The sequence below is a fragment of the Physeter macrocephalus genome, chromosome 11 (genome assembly GCF_002837175.3).
Source record: "Physeter macrocephalus isolate SW-GA chromosome 11, ASM283717v5, whole genome shotgun sequence".
Classification (NCBI taxonomy): Eukaryota; Metazoa; Chordata; class Mammalia; order Artiodactyla; family Physeteridae; genus Physeter; species Physeter macrocephalus.
In genome coordinates, this window is record NC_041224.1 from 177820942 (window position 1) to 177839577 (window position 18636).

Consider the following 18636-nt stretch of genomic DNA (forward strand, 5'->3'; position numbering starts at 1 on the left):
GAAGATCCCACATGCGCCAGAACAGCTAAGCCTGCGCTCCACAACTCGTGAGCCAGAACTACCGAGCCCATGAGCCACAACTACTGAAGCCCGCGCACCTAGAGCCCATGCTCTGCGACGAGAAGCCACTGCAATAAGAAGCCCACACGCCACAATGAAGAGTAGCCCCGCTCGCCACAACTAGAGAAAGCCCGTGCACAGCAGCGAAGACCCAACACAGCCAAAAGTAAATAAATAAAATAAAATAAAATGAATAAAATCTATCTTTAAAAAAAAAAAAAGGTAGGGATGGATATGTTCATTAGCTTACTTGTGGTGATTATTTCATAACATATATGTATATCATGAGCCAGGGAGTACAGGTAGCCTCTAGAATCTGAAAAAAAGGCCAGGAAATTCTTCTCCTTTAGAGCCTCCAGAAGAGACTGTATCACTTCCAACACCTTGATTTGAGCCCAGTGAGGCCGTGAGATCTATGTCAGATGGCTGGCCTACTATTATCTTAACAAAACTAAGGTAATAAGTTTGTGTTGTTATAAGCCATAAGTTTGTGGTAATTTGTTGTAGCAGCAGTGGAAAACCAATAAGGATGGAAGAAGATATACTAGGTAAATAGTAAGCTTAAGAAAGTTCCAATGGCTACATTAATATCAGTTAAAGTAACCTTAAAGACAAAGAGTGTTACCAGCAATAAAGAGGGGCATTTCATACTGATCAAAGGGTCTGTTCATCCGGAAGATAGACTAGTCTTAAAAATATATGTACCTAAAAAATTTTTTTTTAAAAAATATATATATACCTAACAAGAGCTTCAAAATACATGAAATAAAAATTGACAGAAATACAAATCCACAATCACGTTTGGAGATTTTAACACCTTTGTCTCAGCAATTGATAAAACAATTAGACAAAAATAAGTCAACAATGACAGCAAACCAATAAAGACATAAGATCCGAACCACAGTTTTGTTTTGTTTTTTTTTAATTCATTTATGGCTGCGTTGGGTCTTCGTTGCTGCCTGCAGGCTTTCTCTAATTGTAGTGAGCGGGGGCTCCTCTTCGTTGCTGTGCGCGGGCTTCTCATTGTGGTGGCTTCTCGTTGCGGAGCACAGGCTCTAGGTGCATGGGCTTCAGTAGTTGTGGCACGTGGGCTCAGTAGTTGTGGCTCGCGGGCTCTAGAGTGCAGGCTCAGCAGTTGTGGCACACGGGCTTAGTTGCTCTGCGGCATGTGGGATCTTCCCGGACCAGGGCTCGAACCCATGTCTCCTGCATTGGCAGGCAAAGTCTTAACCACTGTGCCACCAGGGAAGCCCCCGAACCACACTTTTAACCACCTTGACTTAATTGACATTTTTAGAAAACTACACCCAATTTCAGAACACATCTTCTTTTCTTGTGCATGTAGTACATTCACCAAGATTGACTACCTGCTGGACCATCAAACAAGTCTCAGTAAACTTAAAAGGACTGCAGTCATACCAGGAAAAACAAAAGAAAAAATTCTACTAAGTATGTTCTTTGACCACAGTAGAATTAAATTAGAAATAAATAATAATAACAGACGTAAGATAACACCAAATATTTGGAAATTAAACAAAATGTTTCTCAATAATCTATGGATAAAAGAAGTCACAGGGAAAAATAGAAATATTTTGAACTAAGAGAAAATGAAAACCACAATATGTCAAAGTTTGTGGTTTGCAACCTGAAGCTGTGCCTAAAGGGAGATGCGTATCTTTGAAATCCTTTGAAAATGCACTTTCAGCCTTTAGCTCTCACTGCCTATGCTTTCAGCTCTCTAGTTAGAAGTGGTCTTTCTTTTGTACTGTTCTCGGTGTAGCTGTTTTCCACTATATCAGTAATATCTTAACATATCAATTTGCTAACCTGTTAGTCTCTTCCTTTCTAAACCGCAAAAACCCTTTAAGGACAAGTAACTGCTGTTCCTGTCAATGTTTTGTCTCTAGTTTCTAGCACAGTGCATGACACTTTGTGGGTCCTCAGTCAATTTTGAATGAAAGATTGGGAATGGACCTTATCTTCATGAGGACCCTGTGGAGACAAGCAAACTAAGAATTATTAGCCCCATTTTACAGCTGAGGAAACAGAAGGCCAGGTTCCCTTAATGAGCCGGTGACAAGGCCATCATTTCCATCATTCCTCGGAAATTTTCCTTTCGGGTCCTAAGTTGCCGACAGAAACGTCACCGTTAGTGAGAAGCATCTCCCCAACAGAAGTGTAGAATTTATACCGGAGTAAAACTGAAGCCTTTACCAGCTATAACCTCATCATGTCGTCTTTTATTCTCTGGAGGATGGGCCAGGGCACCTTTCCGTGAAGGCCTGTAGGAAGCCCTCGGCGCTGGGCCTTGGCGTCCTGACCGGTGAGGGAGTCTGGGCCTTGACCTTTCACGCGCCCTGCCTGCCTGCGACCTCATCCCGGCCCTGCAGAAAGCGCTGGAGCTTGAGGCTGCAGCCTGGCGCTTTCCGGCAGCCCACGCTGGTGGGTCTGTGCACCACGAGCTCTGTTTCTCTATTTTCTACCTAGGTTTCAGTTCTCAACTGGGGTTTGTTTCTCCTTTGCCTCTCGTTCAGCTTCCTTTTCCTGTTTGGTTTTAAGTAGAGTCTAAAAATCAAGTTGCTGCCTTCCGAGGGTCTGTGCCCTCTGATCAGCTGGCCTGGTGGAATACAGGACTTACCTCCTCGGGTTCCCTGTGCTACAGACGTGCAGCCATGGCCACAGTGTGAGTACGGGGACCAGAGGGGACAGAGGGACGTCAGAGGAGACCGAGAATCACGGGGACTATAGAGATCTCCCCAGATCCCCTGGTTGTACTGATGGGAGACCGAGGACCAGAGGGCAGAGGACTCTCACACGGTCACACAGCAGGTTATGACGGAGCCTGCCCACTCCATCTGCTGGCCTGTCCACCACACCGGCCTGTGTCTCTGGATGCCTGTCCTCTTTTTTTTTTTTTTTTTTTTTGTGGTACGCGGGCCTCCCTCTGCTGTGGCCTCTCCCGTTGCGGAGCACAGGCTCCGGACGCGCAGGCTCAGCGACCATGGCTCACGGGCCCAGCCGCTCCGCGGCATGTGGGATCCCCCCGGACCGGGGCGCGAACCCGCGTCCCCTGCATCGGCAGGCGGACTCCCAACCACTGCGCCACCAGGGAAGCCCGCCTGTCATCTTTAATGGCTTTTTTGTGTGTGTCAGAATCACTTCCTCAGAAGTCAGATGCCTGCCTCGGATGGTAGAGGGGGCTCTGAACTATCTGAGGGGACTGGGGCTTGGCTGAGAGGTGTTGTGGACAGGTCCTGGCTCTTCTCTCGGAATGGCCTGAAAGCATCAGGGGGTTTTCTCTGAATACTGGGCACAGAAGGAGGAGCTGGGGTGCCTTTTGTACAAGTTGAGACCTCTTGGGCTGTCACAGCAGAACCCTGACCTTCTGCTTGAGAGACTTGGGACTGACTTTAGACCGCAGATCACTTAGGCTGCTGTGGTTTAGCATGTGTGGGCACCAGCCGGTCTGTGTCCTGAACTGGTAATTGTGAGCGCCCTTTCCAAAGGTGAGATTACGTTTCAGACATGACTTCCCCCTGCCCTGCGTGTGACCCCATAAAATATTGTGGATCATAGGACAGAGCTTTATCCTCTGGGATTTAGGGCATTGACTTGATCGACTCACTGCAGCTTTGCGTCTCGGCATAAATTATAATCCCTCCCCTTAAAAACTACTTCACAATTCCCAAACTGCTGTTTCACCAGTTTTCTTGATTCTTTCAACCGTGTTGGGTGGTTAGCTCAGGAAGGGGTCATCACTGCTGTTCTGTGGGCGAGGAGGCCTGGCCTCCGATCGGCTGTGGTCCTTGCTCAGGGTTGCATGGCTGGTTGAGGAGGGCCTGGAAGGAGAACCACCCAGAGCAGCTGCGTCCAGCGTTTCTCCCAGGATGCAACACGGGCTCTCTAGAAGCATTTTGCAGGGAGTTATGACAGTTGACACACAGTAAGTGGGGCCTGTCCGATGCTTCTGGTCGGCAGGCGAGCTCTGGAGAGGGTGGCGCTCTCACGCCGTGGCGCGGCCTTGGGCAGGCTGCGGGAGCCCCTTCCTCCAGGCGCTGGCAGCTCTCACGGCCAGGGCCGCAGTTGGCCTTTCCTGCTCCTTTGCAGCCAGTTTTCTATCATCCTTGAGCTCTAGAGGACTTGTGGGTGGAGCTGCGGCAAACAAGACTTTCCGTTTCAAAGGCTTGTTAGCTTCCAAAGTGGGCAGGCACCAAAGTCATGACCAGCCGAAAAGTACACTGAAAAGCTGAGCCTACTCTATCCTGTCAACTACTGATTGCAGAAAACAGTATCAGAAGTAAACCAGGAGGAAGCAAAGCAGTTCTTAAAAATCTTTTAAAAGTTGTAGAAATCTTAGGAATTTCCATCTTGAAAGCAGGTTGAGACCATCTACAGTAGATCACCTGGGTTAGTGGTGCTTCAGGCATCTTACCCTCCACTTCAAGCAGATCCACTCTCTTTTGTCTTTTTAAAGTATTCCTCAGTATTTCTTTGAGGGAAAGAAGTTGTATTGTTGCTGGTGATGACGATTTTGAAATCTGAGAACTGCTTATTTAGTCCAGCTCTGAGGTATACACAGTTGGGGAAATTGAGGCCCAGAGCTGGGGCAGAACTTGTTCTTTGGTGAGTGAGTCAGTGGTCCAGCCAAACCAAAACCCAGGTTTTCTGCACCCACCCTCCCCGTACCAGGCTGCCTGCGCTCACGGTGCCAGTGGGACCGCACGTACAGCAGCTGTGAGAGCCGTGGATGGTTTGCTTTCCACATGCTGACATAACAGAGGTGTGGTCGCTGGATTCCTAGGTCACCGTGGTTCCTGCGGTGGGGATGGAAAAGGCCTTCCCATCATGAAAACGGGTCAGTCCCAGCTCCGGCCGCCCATCAGCCAAGAAACATTTTCTGAGCCCTTAACCCTGGGCTGGGCCCGGGGAGTTCTGTTGAGCACGTGCCAGCGTACAGCACGCTCTCTCTGGCATGATTTCATTTAATGCCTACAGCGATCCTGAAGGTGGCAAGTATTGCTTTTATCGTTCCCACTTCATAGCGGAAGAAACCAAGGTAGAGAGGCAGTGAGTAACTTGCCCGGGAAGTGAGAGACCCAGGCTGGAGCGGGCCTCCTGATGCAGACGCTCCGCGCTCCTGCCCCTGAGCTGGAGCGGCCACGGCTTGGAGCCTGGTCGAGTGGGAAGGCGGCGTTCTCAGGAATGAAGGGATCACGGGCCCTTAGTCCCGTGCGGTGTGGACCATGGTGAGTATAGACAGGGGGAGCAGCAAGAGTTGAGGAGTTGGGGGCTGTCGGGAAGCACCTCAGGGAGAAAGTGGGGTCTCAGGTAGACTCAAAGGATAGGGGTGAGTTTTATTTTATTTTATTTTATCTTTTTTTTGGCTGCTCTGGGTCTTAATTGCAGCATGAGGGATCTTCGTTGTGCCATGTGGGATCTTTTTAGTTGCGGCATGCCAGCTTCTTAGTTGCGGCATGCATGCGGGATCCAGTTCCCCGACCAGGGATGAAACCCAGGCCCCCTGCATTGGGAGTGCAGAGTCTTACCCACTGGACCGCCAGGGAAGTCCCAGGGATGAGTTTTAAAAGGGACCGAGGGGCTGCTCTCGGTGCCAGGGAGAAAGAGGGAACAAGACAGATGTCCTGAGACTGCACCAGGGGCAGTAGGGAGCGGGCGCGCGGTCGAAAACTCGTGGAGAAGCGGAAAGACCAGCTAGAGCGATGGCAGAGGCAGGGCCCTGCCCACGCCTGGTGCAGGCTTCACCTCCAGACCTTGGTGAGGGCACGAGGCAGCCACGCAGAACCTGAGCATGAAAACAGGAGGAGGGGCCACACGGGGAGGGACAGCGAGGGGAAAGACCCTGAGACGGGAACGGTTTGGTGCATTCAAAGGTCAGGAAAAGAACGGGGAGGCTGAAGTGACGTAAGCGGAGAGTGAAGGGAGGTGGGGCGGAGGGGCAGCCAGGCCTCATCACGCAGAGCCCGGGAGCCCGGAAGGAGTTCAGGCTGTGTTTGTCGTGACATGAGAAGCTTTTTGGTGGGGGGGGTGGTTATGCAAGGGGAAAGACATCCGATAGAGCTTCAAGAAAAGTCATTGTGGCCACCGAGTGGATAAGGGTCTGTAGCGCGACAAGAATGGAGGCAGGAAGGCATTGGAGAGGCTGCTGCAGTCACGCAGGTGACAGGCCACGGTTGGGACCAGTGATGGAGCCAGTGGCGTAGTGGGAGAGTGGCCGGATTCAGGAGGTGCTGTGGAGGTCTGGCCTCTGGGACTGCCCGCTGGATCCAGGGTGGTGCGAAGGAGGGAAGTGAATCAAACCCAACTCGGGCGGATGCGGGGAAGGCCGGGTGCAAGCCTGCGTGCTGGCTGGGTCGGTGGGGGTTAAGCCGGTGCAAGACGGCTTCCCAGGGAGTGTTGGCTGAACGAGGCTGCACGAAGCGGGAACTGAGCGCCTCACAGCAGCGGGAGGACCCCACGCGTCAGCGATGCGTCTGACCTTTCCCGGTGCAGCCGGGTAACTCCAGCCCCTTCCCGCGTCTCCCTCTTGTTCTTACTGTGCTTGCTTGGTTGTTTTTCTAGTGCACCTGTCACCTTCTGACGTATTACATGACTTTTTAACTTGTTGTTTGTCATCTGTCTCCACCCCACAAGGGTGTAGGTTCAAAAGTGGAGGGATTTTTGTGTTTTGCTGACTAGTGTACCCTCAGCGCCTAAAACAGTGCCCAGCAATACACATTTATTAACTTGCTGGAATTAAGTAACTACTTTCGTTATGATACTGGAGATGGCTGGGCCACCAAAGCTGCCAGTGGAGCTCCGCAGTGTGGCCTGTTGGAGAAGCGGCCAGGAGAGCAGATGTTTCATGTGTGTTCTCAGCTCGTGATGGATCCAGGGCTCCCTGTGCGACCAGTCAGTGGTCAGCTGCCTGAGCACAGCAGTCACCACTTATTCCACAGCCCTTCAGAGCTTGAATATGCAAACGTGGAAGAAGTCCCACGGCCTTGCCACCCCCCCAGCCCACACCCTTGCCTCTGCTACAGGGTTTGGAAGACCGTCTCTAAGGGCAGATGGTGTTTCCTTTGACGTCTTGTCCTCACAGGCGAGTCTGAGTCCTGGAAGCTCACAACCAAACGAGCCCTCAGAGATCATGCTGTCCGTTTGCTGTCCCGGGATGTGTAGCCCAGTCATTTGAAGAGCGTCTTGAAACTTTGCTGTCTTCTTCTATTCAAAGGCTCCGATGTGTCTCCAGTGGAGAAACACTCCCATAATGACTCTCAGTTATTCTCATGGGAGTGTGTTGTGTTCCCTGAGCTTCCTGAGGCAGGAGATGGTTGAGAGCTAGTCTAGACTTTGACACCTGAACCCTTAAAAGAGAAAAGTAGCAGTAGTGCCCTTTTTTGAGTGTTACATGCCAAGCACTGTGCTAATTATATTGATATGATTCGACATGTGTTGTACTTAACCCTCATCCTCGGAGGTGTTACGTTGCCGTTCCCATCTCACTGGTAGAACAGGGGTCAGCAAAGTTAGCTTACTTGCTCCAGGTCACACTGGTATCACTTGGCAGAGTTGGGCTTTGAAGCCAGGTCTCTTGTGTTTTCAAAAGCTAAGCTTAGCTATAGCCTCTCGAAGGAACTTGCCCAGAATGACAGTCAGAGTTAGAATCAAGGCTCCTAATCTCTGTCTTTCTTTGTAGTCTCCGATTTTCCACTGTTAATACCACGGGAGACGGGAGACCTTCTCAGCCCTGCTGTAGCGCCCACGCTTCTCTCCGTCAGTCATCTGTTTATTCACCACCTCCCCTCCCAGCCTAGAGCTGTTCATGGGCAGGGTCTGCGTCCGCCCCTGTGGCCAGGGGATGGCACACACTTACTCTGATGCGAATCTGAGCCGAACCGCCCTGCCGATAATCAGGGGTGTCAGCCGGGGCTCAGCCAGGTCTCATTCCCAGGCGGTTAATTTACCCTCGGAGATGCACGTACTGCCCCAGTCCTTGGCCCAGCCAGATCTCTACAGCTGTCCCAAGGCTGTGTTGAAACCTGTTCCACTCCCACAAGTGATCAGAGGCACAGACTCTGGGGACACAGGCATAGAGTGGAATTTAAGTATGTTTGAAGTTGGAGCAGTCCTCGTGTCCACATGGCCTGTCAGATGGCTCCCCAAGGGAAGGGCTGCGTCGGTGGCCTCGAGAGAAAGTGTGGGAAGGGGTTGAGACAGGTTCAGTCTAAGGATGTCAGGCTCTCTCAACAGTTGGTTGGAGTGTTTGTTCCAGATTCCACTAGACTTCACAGAGAAGTGGAGCCAGCTGTCCAGGCATCCAGGACACTGGCATCAGAGCGGAGAAAAGGCAAACAGTCTTGACTGCACATGACGTGGCAGTCTGACTCTCCCAACCAACTTGGGTAGAAGGAAAGCTATTTGGGTTTGATACCAGATTTATTCTTCATTTACCCAAAGCCTTTCTTTAATTCTAACACTCACAGAAATGGGGCTTAGTCACCATTTGAGATTATGCATGTTATTCTGTGCAGATCTAATTTATTGTTTTCATTACTGTAATGCAGCAGTTCTCAAAATGTGATCAGAAGACCTACCCTTTTAGGGGTCTGTGAGTCAAAACTATATTTGTAATAATACTGAGACATTATTTGCCTTTTTCACTCTCATGAGTGCAAAGTGGAATTTTCCAGAGGCTACATGACATGTGTTGACATTGTCACGGTGACAGCCAAGGAAGTGTATGCTTGTGTTTTTAAAAATTCTTAGTTTTAATTTCAAATATGGTAAATACAGATAGACTTAATCTCCATAAACAGAAGCTTTTCGGCACCCTCAGTAATTTTTTAAAATTTATTTTATTGAAGTATAGTTGATTTACAATGTTGTGTTAATTTCTGCTATACAGCAAAGTGATTCAGTTATACATGTATATACATTCTTTTTCATATTCTTCTCAATTATGGTTTATCACAGGATATTGAATATAGTTCCCTGTGCTATACACTAGGACCTTGTCGTTCATCCATCCTATACATACTAGTTTGCATCTGCTAATCCCAAACTCCCACTCCGTCCCTCCCCCACCCCCACCCCCTTTGGCAACCACAAGTCTGTTCTCCCTGTCTGTGACTCTGTTTCTGTTTTGTGGATAAGTTCATTTGTGTCATATTTTAGATTCCACATAAAAGTGATATCATATGATATTTGTCTTTCTCTTTCTGACTTACTTCATTTAGTAGGATAATCTCTAGGTCCATCTATGTTGCTGCAAATGGCATTGTTTCATTCTTTTTTATGGCTGAGTAATATTCCATTGTATATAGATAGGTACCACATCTTCTTTATCCATTCATCTGTTGATGGACATGTAGGTTGCTTCCATGTCTTGCCTATTGCAGATAGTGCTGCTGTGAACATAGGGGTGCTTGTATCTTTTTGAATTATAGTTTTTTCTGGATATATGCCCAGGAGTGGGATTGCAGGATCATATGGTAATTCTATTTTTAGTTTTTTGAGGAACCTCCATACTGTTTTCCATAGCGGCTGCACCAGTTTACATTTCCGCCAGCAGTGTAGAAGGGTCCCCTTTTCTCCACACCCTCCCCAGCATTTGTTATTTGTAGACTTTTTAATGATGGCCATTCTGACTGGTATAAAGTGGTACCTCATTGTAGTTTTGATTTGCATTTCTTTAATAATTAACTGCCATCTTCAATAATTTATACGGGCGTACAGGGGTCCTGAGACCAAAAAGTTTGAGAACCACTTCTGTAAAATAGTCCGTCACGTGACTGTACCATGAAAGGCATGCACGGAATTGGTAAGCACCCAGTTCAGGATGGTGGCTCCCACTGGTCGAGAGGAGGGCACTGGTATGCAGGGGCCTCTTGAGCTAAACAGCTTTTTTCTGGGATGACATCACATTTCCTGGCCTGAGTGGTGGGATTATGGGAACCTACTTCTCACAGGCGTGAACTGTTTCAGAATAACATTTTAAGCTTAGAACAAAACACCAAACCTGTAGGCATGAACTGTTTCAGAATAAACATTTTAAGTTTAGATGAAAACACCACACCTGTTTCAGGCCTGTTTCCATTAAGAGGAAAAAAAGTCACCCTATAGGGGATTTACTCATTACCAAGAAGAAGGGAGAAGAAAGGTACCTTTCCATTGGAGAGATCTGGCGTCTGCTCCCGTAGACAAGCTTGCCTCTCAAAGAGAAGGCACCTGAATGTGCTGCCCGATGTGATGTGATAGAATAAATGCCCACTACCACCTGTGTTGTGTTCTTCCTATTTACCCTGAATTTAGTCACGAGGAAACAATCCAGTATGGGGACGGCCTCCAACACAATTGGCCTGATCTCTTCACACACACAAAAATCAATATCAGTGAAAAACAAGAAAAAAATGTGGCCTAACGTTCTAGCTTAAAAGAGAGTAAGCAGACAACACAACCAAATGTAATGCATGAGTAGATCCTAGATCCATAAAAAAATCAAAACATTTTGGGGAAACTTGGGTAACTTTTAATATGGGCTCTGTATTGGATCTATTAGTAAATTACTAATTTTCTTAGATGTAATAATGGTGTTTAAGTTATGTATTAGAACGTCCTTATTTTAAAGAAGTGTAAAAACCTTAGGATTGATGTATCATGGTATCTGGAACTGTCAAATGGTTCAGAAAAAAAATGACTTAAAAAAGAAAACTTGCACGTGGTAAAAATGCTTTGCTCAGGAGGCAGAGAAGCCCTGTCGTGTAGCAGAAAGGGGTCTGTAGTCTAGTCCCGGCCTCCCCCATATTAGCTGTGGGACGTAGGTAAACTTGCCCCCTTCACTTGGCCTGACTCCTCCATCTAAAGAGTTCCTTCCGAATGTTTCTTGGCTCCGACAGGGCTGTGTTTCCATCCCTGTTCCTTGGTCCCTGGATTGGGATGCAGTGCCAGTACGTACGCCTGGTGCGGGCTTCCTGGTTCCCCTGGAACGCGTGCATGTTGAGAAGTAACGGGCGGCCCAGGGTGACGGCCAGGAACACCGGGTACTCTGCCCGAGACGCACGCACCCCCACCCTGGGCCAGACGCACCAGGCTCCCCTTCTGCGGGCGCTCTGCACCCCTGGAGTGCCACGGGCTGTGCCACGGGCTGTGCGCGCGTGCCTTCCCTTGATGGCGCAGACCATCGGGTCCTGCCTTTGCTGAGAGCCCCAGGGCGGAGGCTTGCCCGCCGGGGGCACAGGCTGTGCTGCGGGGGCGTCTCCCGCGCCGGGCCTCCGAGCCCTGCTTTGCCCACTGACTCTCCTGAGTGTCTGCTCCTGGGAGGGCGATGGCCCACCCCACGGAGAAGACGCTGGGTAGCTTTTCTTCATGCCGCTTACTGTACCTGCCCCTGTTCTGCAGGCCTGTCTGGCCAGGTATCATATTTCTCAGCTTGATGGAGGAGAAAACGAGAGCTAGAGAGGTGGCAGCTGGGAGCAGGGAGTGGTGCCAGCTCATATCAACTTACATCAGCCAAACGCACATTCGGTGGGTGTTTATTAGGTACTTAATCCCGTGATAGTTATTGTGGGGAGGGAGAGGGAGCTCCCAGCAGGGTAACCACTCGCTCTGCTTTGCCTGGGACCATCCTGGTCTTAGCGCTGAGCGTCCTGCCCCACCTCCCGGGAAGCGCCTCAGTCCCAGGCAAACCTGGGTTCCTGGTCCTGCTGGGGCCACAAGGTCAGCCTTCAGGACAGAGTGTGATGAATTGTTCTGTCTGAAGGGAGTGACCGACCGAGCGGGCATTGGGTTGAGCCAGTGCTGGCGGGGAGGGTGAGGTGTGATCCAGGCGACGGAGCGCGCTCCTAGGCCGACCCTCCAGAGGACCCCGAGAGGGCAGCCTGCGCTTCCCCAGAGCAGCGGGTCTGTGTCTCCAGCTGGCCTCCTGGGAGCCTCGCTCTCAGTAGGCCCACCCTCAGCATTGCGGTCTCCTGACTCGCAGATCCCAGGCCGCGGTGATCTGACACGGTGCTCTGTGACCGAGGCTTTTTTTCGGCAGCTGCTCTCGCTGAGGATCAACGGAGTCGGATTGTAGGTGGAATGTTCCCGTGGGCACGCGGTCATAAACGCACTTATTCACAGTTAGAGAGTCATGTATTCGACAGCTTGTGGTGTCTGCAACACACGAGGGACCAGATTTACGAAGGGGAAAGCAATCGAGCCCCTGCCTTCAGGAGCTCACCGTCTGATGGGGCAGACGGATGCTGATGCAGGTATTGAGAAGCAGGACAGACGGGCAAGAGCTTTGGTGAGAGGCAGAGATGGGCACGGTGCTGCGGGGGCCGCTTCTTCTTACAGGTCCAGATGCTGTACAGGTGCTCAGCCCTGGACTTAGTTTTCCCATGAGCCTCTCTTCGTTGGCCCTGTTGCTCTCTGTTCCCTTTTCGGCTTTGCACCTTTTTGCCCTTACTTTATGCAATTCCACTCTGTCCTTCAAATTTTTGTAGTAAATGCCTGGAAAAGCCCCGAAAGGTATGTGTAGAGTGGAAAGGATTCCACATTCACCGTGCACAGGAAAGAGCGTGGCCAGGGTGGGGTGTCACCGCAAGCCCGAGAGAGGTTCGGGGGCCTCATTCCCCGTCATGTAGGGAGCGGTAGGGCGGGAGTCCAACAGCTGGTGGGACGTGGAAGCTGCGCTTTTCCAGAAGGAATAGACAGAAGCAGAGGTGGAGACTGGCTTCAGGCTACCTTCACTGTGTTTTCCCGTGTATTAGTTGTATCTACAAGTGCATCAGTGGTTTCTTATGTCAAGTCCAGGAATATCTGTGAGTATGTTTCACAGTTACATGCAGAAAGTTTGGGGTGTGTTTGCTCTTTTTCTTTTTAAGTGAGAGATTTCAGCAGGGATTCAGTAGTGGTCTCTGACGTCTAGCCTAGAAGAGTTAACTGCTGAACCAGTGACAAGACACTGACCGCTGGCCCGGGGCTGGGCTTATGGGCAGAGCTCAGCACGAACACATGGCTGTCTGAGGGGGGCCCTGAGGTCAGACTAGCCTTGTACAGATGAGGAAACTGAGGCCCAGAGGATGCCGTCTTCCTCCTCTAAGGTCCTGACGAAAGAGCTGTCCCAGCTTTGTTAGTGTACGTCTCACCTGCCACTGGGAGGGAAGTTACAGACTTGAATTTTTTTGCCGGGCCCACGAATACCCATACAAAAGCCCAAAATGAGACTGGAATTGGACTGCTAGCTCTGAAAGAGCCTTCTCCTGAGAGAGAAACTCTGCTTGTACCTGCATCTCAGAGCAGCCAGTTAGGTCCCAGGGGTCAAAAGTCCATCAGCCTGGCAGTTCAGCACCATGTGGAACAAACCAAACGGCATATTGGACTGATTCCCACTAGTCAGTGGTTGTTTGCTCACGTGAAGGCAGCCCGTCCGAGATGAGCCCTCGGGAGGACCAGCTTTGGCACAAGTTTTATGGGGCCAGGGCTGGGGGGCGGGTGGGGGGAGAGGTAGCAATAGTCTTTTTCAATTTAGTAAAGGGAATTTTGTATGTATGTGTTTAAAAAATAGTTCAGTTGTTCTAATATTTGTCTACCAAATTAACTTTCCTCAAAAAACTGATTTAGACAATTGAAGTGTCTGGTGCCTGTGAAATCCGCGTGTAGTATAGAGTTTGCGTGTTCATATCCCGATGGAGGTGTCGAGAAGACGGTAAACATACGGAGCTCAGAGGCATGTCTAGGCTGGAGAGCAATCGGGAGTTTATGAAAACAAACGACACAAGAAAATTTTCATAACTAGGTGTGATGGATATTAACTAGACTTGCCTATTGCAGATAGTGCTGCTGTGAACATAGGGGTGCTTGTATCTTTTTGAATTATAGTTTTGTCCAGATATATGCCCAGGAGTGGGATTGCAGGATCATATGGTAATTCTATTTTTAGTTTTTTGAGGAACCTCCATACTGTTTTCCATAGCGGCTGCACCAGTTTACATTCCCGCCAGCAGTGTAGAAGGGTCCCCTTTTCTCCACACCCTCCCCAGCATTTGTTATTTGTAGACTTTTTAATGATGGCCATTCTGACTGGTATAAAGTGGTACCTCATTGTAGTTTTGATTTGCATTTCTTTAATAATTAACTGCCATCTTCAATAATTTATACGGGCGTACAGGGGTCCTGAGACCAAAAAGTTTGAGAACCACTTCTGTAAAATAGTCCGTCACGTGACTGTACCATGAAAGGCATGCACGGAATTGGTAAGCACCCAGTTCAGGATGGTGGCTCCCACTGGTCGAGAGGAGGGCACTGGTATGCAGGGGCCTCTTGAGCTAAACAGCTTTTTTCTGGGATGACATCACATTTCCTGGCCTGAGTGGTGGGATTATGGGAACCTACTTCTCACAGGCGTGAACTGTTTCAGAATAACATTTTAAGCTTAGAACAAAACACCAAACCTGTAGGCATGAACTGTTTCAGAATAAACATTTTAAGTTTAGATGAAAACACCACACCTGTTTCAGGCCTGTTTCCATTAAGAGGAAAAAAAGTCACCCTATAGGGGATTTACTCATTACCAAGAAGAAGGGAGAAGAAAGGTACCTTTCCATTGGAGAGATCTGGCGTCTGCTCCCGTAGACAAGCTTGCCTCTCAAAGAGAAGGCACCTGAATGTGCTGCCCGATGTGATGTGATAGAATAAATGCCCACTACCACCTGTGTTGTGTTCTTCCTATTTACCCTGAATTTAGTCACGAGGAAACAATCCAGTATGGGGACGGCCTCCAACACAATTGGCCTGATCTCTTCACACACACAAAAATCAATATCAGTGAAAAACAAGAAAAAAATGTGGCCTAACGTTCTAGCTTAAAAGAGAGTAAGCAGACAACACAACCAAATGTAATGCATGAGTAGATCCTAGATCCATAAAAAAATCAAAACATTTTGGGGAAACTTGGGTAACTTTTAATATGGGCTCTGTATTGGATCTATTAGTAAATTACTAATTTTCTTAGATGTAATAATGGTGTTTAAGTTATGTATTAGAACGTCCTTATTTTAAAGAAGTGTAAAAACCTTAGGATTGATGTATCATGGTATCTGGAACTGTCAAATGGTTCAGAAAAAAAATGACTTAAAAAAGAAAACTTGCACGTGGTAAAAATGCTTTGCTCAGGAGGCAGAGAAGCCCTGTCGTGTAGCAGAAAGGGGTCTGTAGTCTAGTCCCGGCCTCCCCCATATTAGCTGTGGGACGTAGGTAAACTTGCCCCCTTCACTTGGCCTGACTCCTCCATCTAAAGAGTTCCTTCCGAACGTTTCTTGGCTCCGACAGGGCTGTGTTTCCATCCCTGTTCCTTGGTCCCTGGATTGGGATGCAGTGCCAGTACGTACGCCTGGTGCGGGCTTCCTGGTTCCCCTGGAACGCGTGCATGTTGAGAAGTAACGGGCGGCCCAGGGTGACGGCCAGGAACACCGGGTACTCTGCCCGAGACGCACGCACCCCCACCCTGGGCCAGACGCACCAGGCTCCCCTTCTGCGGGCGCTCTGCACCCCTGGAGTGCCACGGGCTGTGCCACGGGCTGTGCGCGCGTGCCTTCCCTTGATGGCGCAGACCATCGGGTCCTGCCTTTGCTGAGAGCCCCAGGGCGGAGGCTTGCCCGCCGGGGGCACAGGCTGTGCTGCGGGGGCGTCTCCCGCGCCGGGCCTCCGAGCCCTGCTTTGCCCACTGACTCTCCTGAGTGTCTGCTCCTGGGAGGGCGATGGCCCACCCCACGGAGAAGACGCTGGGTAGCTTTTCTTCATGCCGCTTACTGTACCTGCCCCTGTTCTGCAGGCCTGTCTGGCCAGGTATCATATTTCTCAGCTTGATGGAGGAGAAAACGAGAGCTAGAGAGGTGGCAGCTGGGAGCAGGGAGTGGTGCCAGCTCATGTCAACTTACATCAGCCAAACGCACATTCGGTGGGTGTTTATTAGGTACTTAATCCCGTGATAGTTATTGTGGGGAGGGAGAGGGAGCTCCCAGCAGGGTAACCACTCGCTCTGCTTTGCCTGGGACCATCCTGGTCTTAGCGCTGAGCGTCCTGCCCCACCTCCCGGGAAGCGCCTCAGTCCCAGGCAAACCTGGGTTCCTGGTCCTGCTGGGGCCACAAGGTCAGCCTTCAGGACAGAGTGTGATGAATTGTTCTGTCTGAAGGGAGTGACCGACCGAGCGGGCATTGGGTTGAGCCAGTGCTGGCGGGGAGGGTGAGGTGTGATCCAGGCGACGGAGCGCGCTCCTAGGCCGACCCTCCAGAGGACCCCGAGAGGGCAGCCTGCGCTTCCCCAGAGCAGCGGGTCTGTGTCTCCAGCTGGCCTCCTGGGAGCCTCGCTCTCAGTAGGCCCACCCTCAGCATTGCGGTCTCCTGACTCGCAGATCCCAGGCCGCGGTGATCTGACACGGTGCTCTGTGACCGAGGCTTTTTTTCGGCAGCTGCTCTCGCTGAGGATCAACGGAGTCGGATTGTAGGTGGAATGTTCCCGTGGGCACGCGGTCATAAACGCACTTATTCACAGTTAGAGAGTCATGTATTCGACAGCTTGTGGTGTCTGCAACACACGAGGGACCAGATTTACGAAGGGGAAAGCAATCGAGCCCCTGCCTTCAGGAGCTCACCGTCTGATGGGGCAGACGGATGCTGATGCAGGTATTGAGAAGCAGGACAGACGGGCAAGAGCTTTGGTGAGAGGCAGAGATGGGCACGGTGCTGCGGGGGCCGCTTCTTCTTACAGGTCCAGATGCTGTACAGGTGCTCAGCCCTGGACTTAGTTTTCCCATGAGCCTCTCTTCGTTGGCCCTGTTGCTCTCTGTTCCCTTTTCGGCTTTGCACCTTTTTGCCCTTACTTTATGCAATTCCACTCTGTCCTTCAAATTTTTGTAGTAAATGCCTGGAAAAGCCCCGAAAGGTATGTGTAGAGTGGAAAGGATTCCACATTCACCGTGCACAGGAAAGAGCGTGGCCAGGGTGGGGTGTCACCGCAAGCCCGAGAGAGGTTCGGGGGCCTCATTCCCCGTCATGTAGGGAGCGGTAGGGCGGGAGTCCAACAGCTGGTGGGACGTGGAAGCTGCGCTTTTCCAGAAGGAATAGACAGAAGCAGAGGTGGAGACTGGCTTCAGGCTACCTTCACTGTGTTTTCCCGTGTATTAGTTGTATCTACAAGTGCATCAGTGGTTTCTTATGTCAAGTCCAGGAATATCTGTGAGTATGTTTCACAGTTACATGCAGAAAGTTTGGGGTGTGTTTGCTCTTTTTCTTTTTAAGTGAGAGATTTCAGCAGGGATTCAGTAGTGGTCTCTGACGTCTAGCCTAGAAGAGTTAACTGCTGAACCAGTGACAAGACACTGACCGCTGGCCCGGGGCTGGGCTTATGGGCAGAGCTCAGCACGAACACATGGCTGTCTGAGGGGGGCCCTGAGGTCAGACTAGCCTTGTACAGATGAGGAAACTGAGGCCCAGAGGATGCCGTCTTCCTCCTCTAAGGTCCTGACGAAAGAGCTGTCCCAGCTTTGTTAGTGTACGTCTCACCTGCCACTGGGAGGGAAGTTACAGACTTGAATTTTTTTGCCGGGCCCACGAATACCCATACAAAAGCCCAAAATGAGACTGGAATTGGACTGCTAGCTCTGAAAGAGCCTTCTCCTGAGAGAGAAACTCTGCTTGTACCTGCATCTCAGAGCAGCCAGTTAGGTCCCAGGGGTCAAAAGTCCATCAGCCTGGCAGTTCAGCACCATGTGGAACAAACCAAACGGCATATTGGACTGATTCCCACTAGTCAGTGGTTGTTTGCTCACGTGAAGGCAGCCCGTCCGAGATGAGCCCTCGGGAGGACCAGCTTTGGCACAAGTTTTATGGGGCCAGGGCTGGGGGGCGGGTGGGGGGAGAGGTAGCAATAGTCTTTTTCAATTTAGTAAAGGGAATTTTGTATGTATGTGTTTAAAAAATAGTTCAGTTGTTCTAATATTTGTCTACCAAATTAACTTTCCTCAAAAAACTGATTTAGACAATTGAAGTGTCTGGTGCCTGTGAAATCCGCGTGTAGTATAGAGTTTGCGTGTTCATATCCCGATGGAGGTGTCGAGAAGACGGTAAACATACGGAGCTCAGAGGCATGTCTAGGCTGGAGAGCAATCGGGAGTTTATGAAAACAAACGACACAAGAAAATTTTCATAACTAGGTGTGATGGATATTAACTAGACTTTGGTGATCATTCTGCAATATATATAAATATTGAATCATTGTGTTATACACCTGAAACTAATATAATGTTACACGTCAATTGTATCGGTAAAAATAAAAACTAATAAGATGCTGACACTTGCAAAACAAAACAAAAATCCCAAAGGGATAATAAGACGAATCTTAAGTAAACAAGTATTTTCTTGCATTTAGGGTCTGTTAGTGGTAATAAAATAAGCAGAGATAGACAAGCACTAGTCAAATGGGAACAAAAATAGGGATTTTTGATTAACCACAAGTTCAATTTGGACCTAAACTGCTAAAACACACACACACACACACACACACACACACACACACACACACACACACACACACACACA

At 49.7% G+C, this 18636-nt stretch overlaps 1 protein-coding gene across 6 annotated transcripts in view; it reads left to right on the forward strand.

Moving 5' to 3' along the window:
• The window catches only part of EVL (Enah/Vasp-like), a 162188-nt gene that overhangs the window by 76900 nt on the left and 66652 nt on the right, over positions 1 to 18636 (forward strand). The window contains exon 1 of one of the 6 annotated variants that reach the window (XM_007109077.3): positions 2565 to 2743. The exons of 4 other annotated variants lie outside the window; for them this stretch is intronic. In XM_007109077.3, the coding sequence (XP_007109139.1) occupies positions 2733 to 2743 (11 nt within the window). In that variant the 5' untranslated portion in view covers positions 2565 to 2732. Of the gene's footprint in view, positions 1 to 2564; positions 2744 to 18636 lie in introns of those variants that run through there. One more of the 6 variants, XM_055088714.1, reaches the window with a different exon arrangement.